Source organism: Sus scrofa, chromosome 9 (assembly GCF_054392235.1).
Source record: "Sus scrofa isolate SSC_HxYL_T2T_F1_AM1 chromosome 9, Sscrofa_HxYL_maternal_Yorkshire_Landrace_v2.0, whole genome shotgun sequence".
Classification (NCBI taxonomy): domain Eukaryota; kingdom Metazoa; phylum Chordata; class Mammalia; order Artiodactyla; family Suidae; genus Sus; species Sus scrofa.
Genome location: NC_139391.1, coordinates 8,865,362 through 8,879,260, shown reverse-complemented (window position 1 = coordinate 8,879,260; position 13,899 = coordinate 8,865,362). Strand labels below are relative to the sequence as shown.

General features: G+C 52.6%; 1 protein-coding gene across 5 annotated transcripts; it reads left to right on the top strand.

Moving 5' to 3' along the window:
* The first annotated feature begins 962 nt into the window (after positions 1-962).
* Positions 963-12,792, top strand: KCNE3 (potassium voltage-gated channel subfamily E regulatory subunit 3). Of its 5 annotated transcripts, none has more exons than XM_084974588.1 (4): positions 963-1,699; positions 3,237-3,321; positions 7,296-7,445; positions 10,879-12,792. In XM_084974588.1, the coding sequence occupies exon 4, from the start codon at positions 10,918-10,920 to the stop codon at positions 11,215-11,217; it is 300 nt and encodes a 99-aa protein (XP_084830714.1). In that variant the 5' UTR covers positions 963-1,699; positions 3,237-3,321; positions 7,296-7,445; positions 10,879-10,917; the 3' UTR covers positions 11,218-12,792.
* The last annotated feature ends 1,107 nt before the right edge of the window (positions 12,793-13,899 follow it).

Below are 13,899 nucleotides of genomic sequence, written 5' to 3'. Positions count from 1 at the left end.
ATATAATCTGAGCGTCTACGATCAAGGGGAGATGCCTCAGAAGTCCTGGAACAGATCTTTGTCTGCAAGGGAGCTGGAGCTGGCCTCGGTTTGTTATTAACTCTCTCAAGACTTGAGGCGGATAGGGAGGTAAAGAAGGCTCTGGGAAGGATTCCCCAGAGTCTCTGAGAGGCTGTTCCCTGCCACTGTCCACTTCCTTGCCCATGGCCTCCGGGTCCTCATTTCCCAGCGGTTCCTGGCTGCTTCTCTCCTCTGGAACCCGCAGGGTCACCAGCGAGGAAGCTTAAGTGAGGGTCTGGTGGCCAGAAAGGGAAGCGCGTTCCAGGACAGGGAGCGGCAAGGTGTGACCTGACACCAGTTGCCTGGGCATGGGAGGGGCTGCCGAGCCTTGGAGGTGAGGCGGGAGAGAGATGGGCTCCAGGACAGATATTTCCAACCCACCACCTGTCTGCACTTCAAGATAGAAATAACAGCAGGCACAAGGCCAATAACTGAAATCCGACTTCTGTGGACGTGTTAACTAATGGTAATGGGGGGTGGGGGGGGGCAGAGAGGGGCTGAGCCCTTTTGGGCAAAAGACCAAGAGGTCCCATCCTTGGGGTCAGGGAGACCCCAACTATTCTCGCACAGAAAGACCCCCTGGGTCAAAAAGGGAGAGGGTGCCTGGCCGTAGTAAGTCCTGATACCATCCCATAACGCTTTGCTCTGGAATCCATCTCGGCCAAAAGATGTGCACACAGGTCAAGGAGGGCCCTGGGTCTGGTCAAGTGTGAGAAATAAAACAAGATAATTGGCCAAAGGAAAACAAAGGCCCAGAAAAACTGTCCTATATATGTGATTTAAGTCACCTCTCTGGCAGGCTTCGCAATGAGGAGCCCGCCCACACCAACACTCCTCCTTTGGGTGTGTATTACTGTCTTGCTTCTGTCTTAAATAAAATACTTCACTGTGTGCTCTCCCACATGTTGTATTGTGCCTAAAATAAACTTTGTACCTGCTTTTATAGTCTGCCTCCTTGAAACATTCTTGCTTTCAAAGGGAAGCAAGAATCAGGGGAATTCGGCATTTAGCCTCTAGTCTAGTGGCTAGAATTCCTGCTTTTCATGCAGGCTGCCCAGGTTCAATTCTCCAGCAGAGAACGAAGATCGCTTCAAGCCATCACTCACTGCTGTCTCTCTGAAATCAGAGGGAGGAGACCCTGGCTGAGATTAAGCAGAGAGAGTGGACTAGTGGATTCTGAGTCTGAGCTCTGCCAGGGACGCCCACGGTGAGCCGGGACAAGTCCGCTTATCCATACCGAGCCCCTTCCCCCAACGGCATCCTGTCTGGAAAAGAAGGTTTGTGTTAGAATCAGGTCATTTCTCCAACGCCGCCGGATCACCTGGCTTTACTGCTTTGGATTCTAAGGGCTCATCTGACCTTAACCATCACGCTGCGAGGACTGCGGGCTGGAACTGTACCGTTTTATAGGGAGGAAGCCAAGGCCCGGTGAGGAGCAGTGACTTGTCCATCACCGCACAACCACTTAGGAGCAAAGCCTGCGTCCACCAGCGCCCTCGCCCTCGGAGCTCTGCCTCGGACTGGGCAGGCTGAAGCGAAGCAAGCATTTGGTCTCAGATCCAGGAAGCAGGCGCTGCAGGGGACGGAAGGGTCGGAGCTCACCCCGAGCGAGGCCAGCAGCTGGGAGGAGGAGGAGGAGGTGCTGCAGGCCAGCTCTGGGAGGAGACGTGGGTGGGTTAGGGGCCGGGCGGGCCGGGGGAGGGGACGCCCTGGGGATGAGAAAAGGCCGCGAGCGGGGGCCGGAGCGCAGAGCAGAGGCTGCTGACCAGGCTCGGAGGGGCCGGCGGAGCGCTCTGGGGCTCCATGCGCGGCACCCTCGGGCCCAGGAGGCGCTGTCCCGCGAGCAGAGGGCGCCCCTCGGAGCCTTGCCGCGAGGCAGGTAAGGCGCACCGGCCGGGTGGGGAAGGCCGAGCCGGCTGAGCCAGCGCCCGGGGAAGAAACGAGGGATCTTCCTGCCCCCCGCGAGGCCGCCGACGTGGAGGGTGGCTCCGTGACGGGGCCAAGCCACAGGGATCCCAGGCCTGGAAACCGTGGGGGCTGGTACCGGCACGCACAGGTTCCCGGACGGCGGCACCAAAGCTCGTTCCACAAGCGGGCACCTGCGGCTCCGCCGAGGGCGCGCGCGCGGAAATGCCCCTCCGGGAGCCGGCCAGTCCTCACTCGGCGGGAGCCGCTTGCTCCGCGAGTTGACTTGCCCGTTCCCTACTCCGCGGTGCCCCTCGCCCTAGGCTCCCCGGTCCCGGGAAATCCGGGGGGGCTCCCAAAGGCATCTTCTAATGCTAGTAACAGATCTAGCCCGGGGAGTAGGAGACTTAGGGTTTGGTTTACACGTTGTGTAAACCTGTGCCAATCACCCACCCGCTCTTTGCTTTGTTCGTTCTTTTGCTGGGTCGCCACCTGTAAAAGGAGCCTCCCGGTCCTGCTGTACTCCACAGGGCATGTGGGGGAAGAGGGACTGGACCCGAGAGTCTCTGGTCTAAAAAGTGCAGGAGTTCAGAACCTTGTGTGAGGGCCCATGGGGAGTATCTCCTCCTATTCTCGGCAATTTGCACAGGGGGAAGCTGAGGCTCCCGGGAGGGTGGGGATGGCTTTGCTTGCCCAGGGTCACTCTAGGGACCAGACGAAAGTAGAATCCAGTTCTTACTAGCCCTGGGCTGTCTCCACTTCAGCTACAAAAGCACCTTGTAAAAGAGCCTGGTATCTCCTGGCATCCAGCCAGCTGTTGGCTCCAATTGGAAGAGGTCCATGCTGAAGGCAAGGAAACTGCTCTTAGGGTTTTTTTTCTTTTCTTTTTTGCCTGAGCCTGCAGCAGTTTTGGGGTCAGGGATTGACCCACACCACAGCAGCGACCCAAGCCACAGTGGTGACAATGCCGGCTCTTTAGCCAGCTGGGCCACCTGGGAATTCCACTTTCAGATGTCCTTGACTCCTTGAGATGATAACCAACAACTTTCTTCATTGCTCACTCACTCCACACTTCGCAAAACACATGTCTATCTATAAACTGAATGGGTGGCTGTCAAAATACTTACTAAGGGGGAGGCCAGACCCCATCTTATGGGCGGGAAAATGAGGCCCAGAGTGGAGAAATTTCTTAACCAAGATACGTGGCTAGGTGTGTCCACGAAATAGGGCAGATCTCTTAACTCCAACTCTGATATGCTCTCCATCACCAGCAGGACTATAGAATGGTACCCTAAATGGCAAGAGACTACAGGGCTGATCAGAGAAGATGAGAAACAAGGAAGGCTTCTGAAGGAGGTAAGTGTCGTCTGAGAATCAAGAAGAGTAATAAAGGACCTCCTAGCTACTTCGGAGGATAGGAGAAGCAAGGGTGCGGAGAGGGGACATAGGGATGGCTGTTTGAGTAATGTTGGGGACAAGGTGGAAATAGGGAAACAGAAAAGAAAACAAGGCGACCGGGCTGCCCAATAATTCTCTCTTATGTTTATGTAATACTTAGCAGCTTCTAAAACACCTTTTCCCCATTGTCTTCCCGCGTTCCCATGTGGGACAAGCAGGGCAGGGAAATTATCCCCATCTCATAGATGAGTTTCAGAGGAAATAAGTGCAGGGCTCAAGGTCACATAGCCAAGCACACAGCCAAGACTGCAACCATGAAAGGCACGCCCGAAAGGCAAGATCAGAGGCTGGGGGCCCGGGAGTTGGGCTGTGTGTAAGCGGGTAGGTGTGTGTGGCCGCACCCTGGCTAGGTACACAGGTAAGAGAGTTGCAAAGCTGCTGTTGCTGTTTTGGGGCCAAGAATGTTTGCCCTTTGGATGAAATTGGGTACAGGTGCAGAGAACATCTGGGCTTCCAAAGGTGACTTAGAATTCCTCCTCCCCTGACTCACTTCCCTACCTGACAGAGACGCTGTCTTTTGTCTGAGCCTCCCCTTCCCCAAACCAAACGGAATTTGTTTTGGCCTGCCCCGAAGTTGCTTTTTAAGTACTGTAAGCTGTTTTCCTGAATGCGTATGTGTATGCAGGAGGGAGAGTCTAATAAGAGGAGTCACTGATCTATCTATTCTTGACTGCCTGCTATAAAGAACTGTATGAGGCACAGGTTCCTGCCCTCACACCTCCCAGCACAAAGTATGGCAGAGAGAGAGAGAGAGAGAAGGAGGGAGGGAGAGAGAGAGAGAGGGAGAGAGGGAGAGAAGGAGGGAGGGAGAGAGAGAGAGAGGGAGGGAGAGAGACACACACACTCAGTTTCAGTACTGCATGTACTCTAAGAGGGTTTTATGCAAAGCACTTTAGGAACAGACAAGAGGGAAAGACCAGCTGGGAAGGGAGTGTCTCAGAAGAGGGTGTCTCAGGTGATATTGGACCTGGATCTTGAAGGATGAGGAGGAATTCACCAGGCAGGTAACATGAGGAAGGGCATTCCTGCCCGAGCAAAGGCAGGAGGTGTGCCCACGCAAGCACTGTTTGGATAATGGCCTGTAGCTCAGAGTCACGGGCCACGGGCACTGGGCAGAGCTGTGGAGAGGATGGGGCTAGAGAGAGGGTCACATGCAAAGGAGCTTGGATGATAATCCGAAGAAGTCAGACTGTCCAGTAGGTAACAGGGAACTTTCTTAGGGGTGGGGGTGGAACATCTGTTCTCCCAGTGGTTGAATGAGGAGGTTACAGCAATGCCAGGATGATAAGATCACTTCTGGAGTTTCCGTCATGGCTCAGCAGTAACCAACCAGACTAGGATCCATGAGGTTGCGGGTTCGATTCCTGGTCTTGCCCAGTGGGTTAAGGATCCGGAGTTGCCGTGAGCTGTGGTGTAGGTTGCAGATGCGGCCTGGATCCCACATTGCTGAGGCTGTGCTGTAGGCCAGCAGCTGCAGTTCCGACTTGACTCCTAGCCCAGGAACTTCCATATGCTTCGGGTACAGCCCTAAAAAGCAAAAAAGAGAAAAAGAAAAAAGATCGCTTCCAGCTCAGACTATTCCTGTCTCCTTCCCGCTGTACGTTAAGGTTCATTCCTTCAGCTCCTCTCCATCCCACCTCCTCCCCTGTCCGCAGTAGTGATGAGACCACCAGCGGGGCCAGAGGCAAAACTGTACAGTCCCGAGAGCTGTCTTCAGGTCCCCGTCTGCTTCAGGTGGCATTTTCTGCCTGCCTCTCGACATTTCCAGGCACTTACGACCCTCATTCTGAAAGCAGAGCCCAAATGGAGCAACAGGGAAACCAGCAGAACCAATGGTGGGGTTTCCCTTTTCCCCAGAGAAACCGGAAAGGGAATCTCTCGGAGACACCAGGTCATCCTTCAGACCACAGCTTCATGCGTCCACACCCAAGTGAGAGTTCCCGGAGCGCCTGCTGATGTGCGGGAAAGGAGGCACCGGGCTGGGGAGGGGGAGCGGCCCCGGCTTGCGTGGAGCGCAGGAGCAAGCAGGTCGGAAGCAGAAACCCCGCGGGAGACGAGCCTGAAGGGAGGCTAACGCCTCCGAGCGTCACCAACTTCTCCTCTTACTGGATCCTCACTTGAGACGGAGCTGAGCAGTCGTGCCAGGGCACACCGCCACGCGCAGGGCAAAGAGCACCCAAACGGCAGCGCAGAGCCCTGGGTGCCATCCAAGCTCGGCCGCTTACCAGCCGCGTCACTTTGGCCGAATCACGTCCCCTCCCTGACCTTCGGCTTCCTCATCTGCGAAATGGAGGGACTGGCCGAGAGTCTGGATCCTCAATGATCTTAAAAATCTCTTTCCAGTCACTCTTTCGCTTCCTTCCTCACAAGTTAGCTCCTAGGTCAAGTCGAGGACTCTTCAGGGCCTAGAAGGCTCTCCTCCATCCACAGAGCTTCATCCTCCGCGCCCGTCTTAAAGAGGAAGCCAAGGAGCTCAGAGAGAGGAACGCAATTCCCAGGGATGCCAGCTGCCAATCCCCGACGGGGCACCCGGAGCCAGGTCATGGAGAACCAAGCTGTCTCTTGATCAGCTCTCTGCCTCTCCTGCCCCAAGAGGATGCCCTCACCCCCATCTCAACCCAGCACCTAAAGACGGGCGACTATGGCCGCTTGACTTCTCCCATGAGAACCGCACACACGCAGGTCTATCCAGACAGGCGCTGGAAGGAAGGTCTGAGGAATGAATGGTTTTGTGAAGCTTAAGCGCTCTCACTGACCCCCGTCTCAGAGCCCCCCCGGCCCCCCCACTTTCCACACAGAGTCTGCCCCAGGCTAGACCACCCTAGGAAAAGTGAACAAGTCGCCTGATTTGGCCTTCAGTTTATCGAGGCCAGAATATGAAAGGCAACTCAGTCCTGGGGCTCGAGGGCATCTTCACCTGGGAGGAAAAGTCCGCAGCTTCCTCTGTCTTGTGATGTGAGGGGCTCTAGAGAGAGCCCCCCAAACGCCTCTCCCGCCAGCCTATCCAATCTTGCATGATGTCACCGAGTGGTTTTGTGGGATCTTCATGGAATGTTAGAGCTGATCCGGACCGTGCAAGATTACACACTCAAAGCCGCCACTGTATAGAGAAAGACAGAAGCTGAGACCCAGAAAAAGGAAGTCACAGGCCCAAAGTCATACAAGTGGCAGCCGAACCAAGACAGCTCTTGGGTTTTCACGTCTGTCACTGTAAAATGAAGGAGGTTAGATTCGACGGACTCTGAAAGCCCAGCCAGCCGCGCCCTTACACAGATAAAACCAGCACCACATCTGTGGAATGTTCTAGGGCCAGGCACTGCATAATTTTCTTCAATTTTTACAGCAAAGCTATGATAGTGTTGAAGCCATGCCTGTATTTATACCCAGTCTATCCAAATAGGTTGATTTGTAACATAGTCTATTTCTACATAAAATATCAACGCAACTGCTGGAAGCCATTCTGCTACTCGCATCATTTCCTTGGGTCTCAGGCCCTTTCAGCCTTTTAGGTGCTCCTGAGGCCAGGACCCTGGGGAGAGAGAATGTTTTAGACTGCAGGGTTAGCTAGGCCCTGAGCAGCGTCCACACATTGAACTGAGGTTTCTTATGAAGTCACCCGGTGGAGGCATTGCAGGTCTGGAGTTCAGGACAACAATCAGATGTCCCTTGGCCATGGCACAGTTCCTATAACCACAACCCTAGGCTGGCCCGATCCAGCTGCTGCAGGAAGAGGAGGGAGAGCCCAGAGGATCAGCACCCACAGCAAAGCTATTGCACAACCCTTGGGGCTTGGCCTTGGGCGATCCACCCTAGTTCTAAAGTTTTTTCTGTGTCTGATTCCTTCCTCTTCTGTTCCCCCCCCTCTTCTCAAGCTCTGGGCTGTCCCAGCTCCCAAAGTCAACACCGAGACCCCGGATGTGTCCAGGGACATCCTGACGAGGCCAAGGGGCTGAGGAGCCCTAGGGTGTTCCCAGGGAGATTCCTGAAGCTGACTAGGAGCCAGTACATTTGCCTGCTGTTTGGTGAGTCTTCCTGCTGGAGGGGGCCCTCCCTCTGTCCTGTAATTGCAAACCCCCTCACAAGGATGTCTAAGAAAACTGGTGACAGCGACAGAGACCTGGGCCACGGGGTGGGGGGTGGGGGGGAGAAGAGAGAGGCTGTATTCTCACTGTATGTACTGCTTCAACTGTTTTTAACTATGTATATGCATTTACTTCTCAAAAATGAAAAATAGACTTTCATTTTAATGACACTTTGTCAAATTAAAATATATTTTAAAAATCATCTTCACTGCAATAAAAGCATATGCTCAAGCAAGACTGGAGGGGGCGCCAAGCAGGGATAATAATCTTTTTATTTATTTTTTTCATTAAAAAATTTTTTTGTTCTTCTTTTTAAGGTCACACCCATGGCATCTGGAAGTTCCCAGGCTAGGGGTCCAATGGGAGCTGCAGCTGTTGGCCTACGCCACAGCCACAGCAACACCAGATCCAAGCCATGTCTGTGACCTACACCGCAGCACACGGCAACACTGGATCCTTAACTCACCTAAGTGGGGCCAGGGATCAAACCTGCATCCTCATGGATACCAGTTGGGTTTGTTACTGCTGAGCCACAATGAGAACTCCTAAAATTTTTTTTAATGTGGTTTAAAAAATACCATAAAACCTATCATCTTTTTTTTTTTCTTTTTTTTTCAATGGCTATACCCATGGCACATGGAAGTTCCTGGACCAGAGACTGAATCTGAGCCACAGCTGCAACCTATGCTGCATGCTGGGCTGGGGATCAAACCTGCACCTCACCAGTGACCTGAGCCAATGCAGGTTCTTAATCCACCACGCCATAGCGGGAACTCCTCAGCTTCACCATTTTCAACGGTATAGCTCCGTAGCGTTAACTCTCTTTACACTGTTGTGCAATAGATCTCTAGATCTTTTTCATTTTGTGAAACTGAAGCTCTATACCATTGAAAAACAACTCCTGCTGATAATCTTTTTTGATATCTGAGGAAGCTGAAGCACAAGGGCGCCGGAAGGGCAAGAAACGTATTTCCCTCCAAGGGAGTTCTTCTAGCATGTATACGATCCGTCTGTCGCCTGCCTGTAAAACTGTCCGAGGCCCCTTCCTCCGGCAAGCGTTGCATGAGCCATTCCCTCCCCCGAGTGCCCCTCACGTCCCCCATCTGTCCCCACCTCCATCTTGTCACCCCCCCTCCACCCGACTCGAGACTCAGCATCTTGAACCTGAACTATTTCACTTTGTCACCGGGCCCCCTGTCTCGATTCTTGCCCCCTCACCCCTGCTCCACAGAGCAGCCAGAATGCCCTTTCCAAGCACAGATCTGATCATTTTACCCCCTTTTAAAATAGCGTTCCAACTACGGAGGAAAGTTCCAAGTCTCCAGCCCGGCACGCAAGGCCTCCGTGATCTGGTTTGGGCCGGTCTCTCCATCCCACATTCCATCTCATCCGTCCACGCATCTCACACCTTTTATGCTACTGTGCATTTTTAAAAACATTTTATGTGCTTTCTTGTTGTCGTGCCTTTGTCCATACATTTCCTTCCCTGGCTTCTCTGCTTCCAAAAACCTCTTCAAGGTCCAGCTCAATGTCTTCCGTCCCTGTGAACACTCTGAGCACCGATCAGAAGTCACCCCTTCCTTCTTCCTTTAAGCCCCAGTGGCTCCTAGATTGTCTCCACGTTATTTAAGAAGAGACAGTGTGCCCCTGAGTGTAGGGACTGGCCTGCGGAGCTCCCAGGATGAGGCTGCCCAAGGGGGGGTCTCCAGGGATGAGGGCCGAATGGATGATTCACTGAGCCATTCATTTCATTGTGCGGCTCCTGCTTTCCATTGGCTTATACGAGGAAAGAGGAAGGCGCAGGTGTCTTGCCTGACAAGTCGGGTCATCTCCTCCGTCCGGACAAGGTTGCCTGAGGACTAGATGGCAGGGCCTCCCAAAGGCCTTTCATGAAGCACGGGCCAGTCCTGGGTTGTTGTCGTATTGTTTCGATTCCTTCCCCCAACTTCTGCATTTGGAGTTGGTCATGACTATTTATCACGATCATAATTAACTGTCATCTTTTCCGGGGAAGAGATCTTACTGTTAAGAATCGAGTGTGTTACTTTCATTTGTCAACAGCCCTGCCTCGATGGAGGAGGGCTTTGGAACCAGGCAGTGAACTCTGAGTGCCTGGCTTATGGGCGAGTCCGAAGTGGCCACCTTTATCAGAGACCACTGAGGGAAGGAGAACGAGGGTGCTCCCTCGACTTGGGGGCGAGACGCAGCCTTGCTGACCTCAGCATGTGGTCTGCTGATAAGCACTATCAATGGCGAGAGGAAGCCACACACTGCCCTATGTGTAAGCGCTGGGGCGACAGGAAGGCTGCGATGATAAAGCTTGTGGAATACTTCGGGAGGCCACGAAGGCTTCCTGAAGGAAGTGAATGTAGAGCCGTGTTTAAAAGGCATATGCCGTCTGTTTTTCCAGCGAGTAGGAAGCAAGGCTGTCTTTGGCTATTTCTACCTTGCGGACGAAGGATCTCTGAGAGGAAGGCAAAGGAGCATCTATTACCGCCTACTAGATGCCACACTGTACACAGCGACGTTGTTTTGGAAGGCAGGATAGTTGAGGGGCTAGTGGCTTGTCTCTCTGGGGCAGGCAAAACCCCAAACCCGCCTGCGTGCTCCTTTCACTGCTGCCCTGGGGCCCTGCGCCTGCGCTCGTTACCAGCCTCTTCCTGCTTCCCTGGCCACCTCTGTTTCAACAGAGTCCCCATTACTAGCTAGGAGTACCTGGAGTAGGCCATAGGATGCCTTAGAGGGCAAATGACCCAGCCTCTGGCCTCCAGGTAGGGGGAAATCCGAGCCATCCCCAAACACCTTCTGCATGGTGTCTGTGGAGTCTCCGAAAGAACCGTGCTGAGGGAGGGCTCTGAGGAATGTCCCCTGATGGTGCCACAGAGTCCTGCCGAGAGCTGGCCCGGAGGCCCGAGGCGCTCCGAGCCGGCCATCACAAAGCCGGGCTCCGTCTCGGCTCCACCTCCCAGGTTCTCTGTCATCATGGTCGAGCCACCTGCGCTCGCTGGGCCTCCGTTTCTGTGTGTAAAATGGAAGAAGTCAGATTAAACAGTCCCTGAGGTCCTTCTAGCCTAAAGCTCAGCGACTCACAGAATCCAAAGAAAGGAGAGGTCAGCGTGGCTATACGGCCAAGGAAGACGTTCTTCCCAGGACTTCCTGGGCACTGAGGGCTGTGACACGTGCTCCTGTGCGGCCGTGAGTGAGAGAGACATGGTCCCTGCCTTCCTTGGGCTTGCGGTCTCGTGGAGAAAGAGACGGGTAAACTCGCAGTCAGAGAAAGCGTGCTGCCGGGGTTTCAGCTGGGTCGAAAGCAGCGGGGAGGCCACTCGAGCTGCCAGTAATGGGAGCATCCTTTCTCTTCTGTCACCACCAGAGCATCCTCTGATCCTTCCCCGCCTTCCCCCCTGTTGCCATGGAGACCACGAATGGGACCGAGACCTGGTATGAGAGCCTGCACGCTGTGCTGAAGGCTCTCAATGCCACTCTTCACAGCAACTTGCTCTGCCGGCCGGGACCAGACCACCTGACTGAGGAGCGGCGGGCCGGCCTACCTGGGCGGGATGACAACTCCTACATGTACATTCTCTTTGTCATGTTCCTCTTTGCTGCCACCGTGGGCAGCCTCATCCTGGGGTACACCCGCTCCCGCAAAGTGGACAAGCGCAGCGACCCCTATCATGTCTACATCAAGAACCGCGTGTCTATGATCTGATGCTAGGAGGCCGGGGAAGCGCGAGAGACCGGAGGATTCCCTTCCGCGGCCTCCAGAACTCAGCTGTGGGCCACATCGGGCCTCAGTGTCCTCATCTGGAAGACCGACAAGAAGCAGCGCTAAGGGAAGTCGACAGTGGGGTCGGAGGAGAGGGTCTGGCGTATTTGGGCCCTGCGGATAAGGATTTTGTCTAGCAAAGATCGACTTTATGGACAGTGGAAGCCCTATGAACAAATATATAGAAGTAGCAGCATATGAGTCACCAATGAGTCATCTAGTGGCTGGAGTATTGGGGGCTGGGCTGGAGGAAGGAGAAGAGGAAGTGGTAGGCAGAGGGAAATGAGACGGAAGATGCCCGGAGGACACATTTTTTGATGTGTTACCTTTAACGACCATGAGAAGCAGCAGCGACTATCCCATATGCCAGACAGGAAATCTAAGTTATTTGTATTTGTTCATATTTGATGTTTTTCAGCCCATTTGACATTTGTGATTTTACTCCCTGTGAGGGAAGCAGGGCAAGGGCTGTTCTGCCCATGTGGGCCAGGGCAGTGCCATGATGAGAACCCAGTCTCCTTGCCTCGTGTTTTTCAAAACTCTGCCACCAGGCGCGGGTCTAGGCCTGAAACCTATGCAATTCTGAGTGCCTTCCTTAAGAGAAAGAATTCAAAAATACCTTATGTTTGCAAATATTACAAAAACACATCACCATGTTAATACATGGTTAGGGCCCCTCCTAAGACCTTCAGAAGGAGTCATGTGAGCCACAGGGCCCTGAATGTTAAGGCTCAGCTCCACCGTTCCTGTGTCTCTCCAGCCACGTCCCACTGCCCTTCCAGCCACATCTCCAGTCCTGGGGACTCCACTACCTCTAAGGAAGCGTCTAACCTGTTGGCTGAATTGGTGCGAGATTTTCTGACACCAAGTTAAAATCTGTTTCTGGAAGCTTAGTATCACACCGAGACGATCATCATATTCAAAGAAGCAGAGCGTGAAAAGGCAGGTACCTGATTCAGTGGAAAGAGAAGCAGCCCCGATTCTCCCACGAGCGTGGTGTATGAACTGGCTAGACCCTTCTCTTTCTCCTGTCCTGCATCAGCACTGTGAAATAGTTAGAAAGTTGAAATAGCTGAACGTCCCTAAGGGCTCAGCCAGATCTGACTTTCTGGGCTTCCCGTACATTGAGTTGAACCACATAAAACTGCTGTGCTTATAGGTCGAAAACAGCTATCAATAGTTTCCCATCGTTCAATACATGAAATGTGGCAGGTGAATACTTTACAAACTCCAAGCCCCAGGCTGGAACCTCCCACCGTTCTGCTTGATTTCTATATTTAAGGGGGTTCTACGGGGTCTCCATAGGGCCCTATTGGAACACATATTTGTGTGTAGCAAAAACTCTGAAAGAATATTTTGAAAGCACTTACCTCTAAAGAGAAGGATTATGGGTGATTTTTCCCTTTCTACTTTAAAAATTTATGTAATATTTGATTTATGTGACCATAGATATGTTTCTTCTATAATAAGGGCGGGAAAGCTACTTCTATCTTGAAAAAATAAACATAAATGCTTGTGTGTGTGTTGTTTTGTTTTGCATTAAAAAAAATTTCTTTGTGTTTCTTGAATGGAAGCTCGCAGAAGACATTTGCTCCCATGAGCAAGCAGTTGGTTATACTGACTGCCTGCACATCTGTGCTGAGCCCCACGGGTGCTCAAACCTTTCCTCGCGCCCTCTCGAGGGAAAAGGTGGAGACCTGCCTAAGAAGATGTGACGTATGGGTGGACCACAGAGTCAGAAGTCTGTCGCTGGATGGGACCTTAGAGATGACCCAGAGAAAATATGGCATGCCATCAAGTCTAAGGCGATGGATGCTATGAGGATTTTGAGAAACGAGATTGAGTGGATGTAGAGGAGTCAGGGAAAGTAGAATCTGAACTGGGCCTTGAGAGAGAGGACAGATCTAAGTGGGCAGAATGAATGAAGGGAACAGTCAAAGCAGAAATGTGACGAGTCCACCCTCCTGAAGAGCGCGGGTTGGTGGTGGACAGAGCAGGAAGCGGCCCAGCGTGGCTGCCCCATCTATGGAGGCTGCATCACCATCTAAGGGGGAGAGTCCATGCAGTCCTTATACTCTACAGGGCTTCATGGTAAAGTAATACACGTTACTTTGCCTGCAAGTTACAGAAATCCAATGTGTATAGTATACACATGATGGGGGATTTATTGAAAGGAGAATACGGTAGTCACAAGGTCAAAAGAGAAGCTACAAATACCAGGGCAACTCTGGAGATCCTGGGGCCTGGAACTACTTATTTGTCTGAATTTATAAAGTAGGGGCTCAATAAGTCTCATTATGTACACCCAAGGTTGGGCTAAATAAAAATCTAGGATTTTCAGGTATAATTTAATCATTCTAATATTTTATGATGTAGGCCCTCCCCCTGGCTCTATCCCCACTACCTCCGTCAGTCAGCCTATAGGATCTTTTGGCTGCACTGGTTCTGCCCTCTGCTGGCCAGACCCCAGCACATCACCTTGTGCCCTCAAAGCAAGACTTCAGTAAACTCATGTAGGCACACTTGGAATAAATACACAAGGAAACAAACAAACAAAAAAAAAAACAAAAAAACAGGGAGTTCCCGTCGTGGCGCAGTGGTTAATGAATCCAACTAGGAACCATG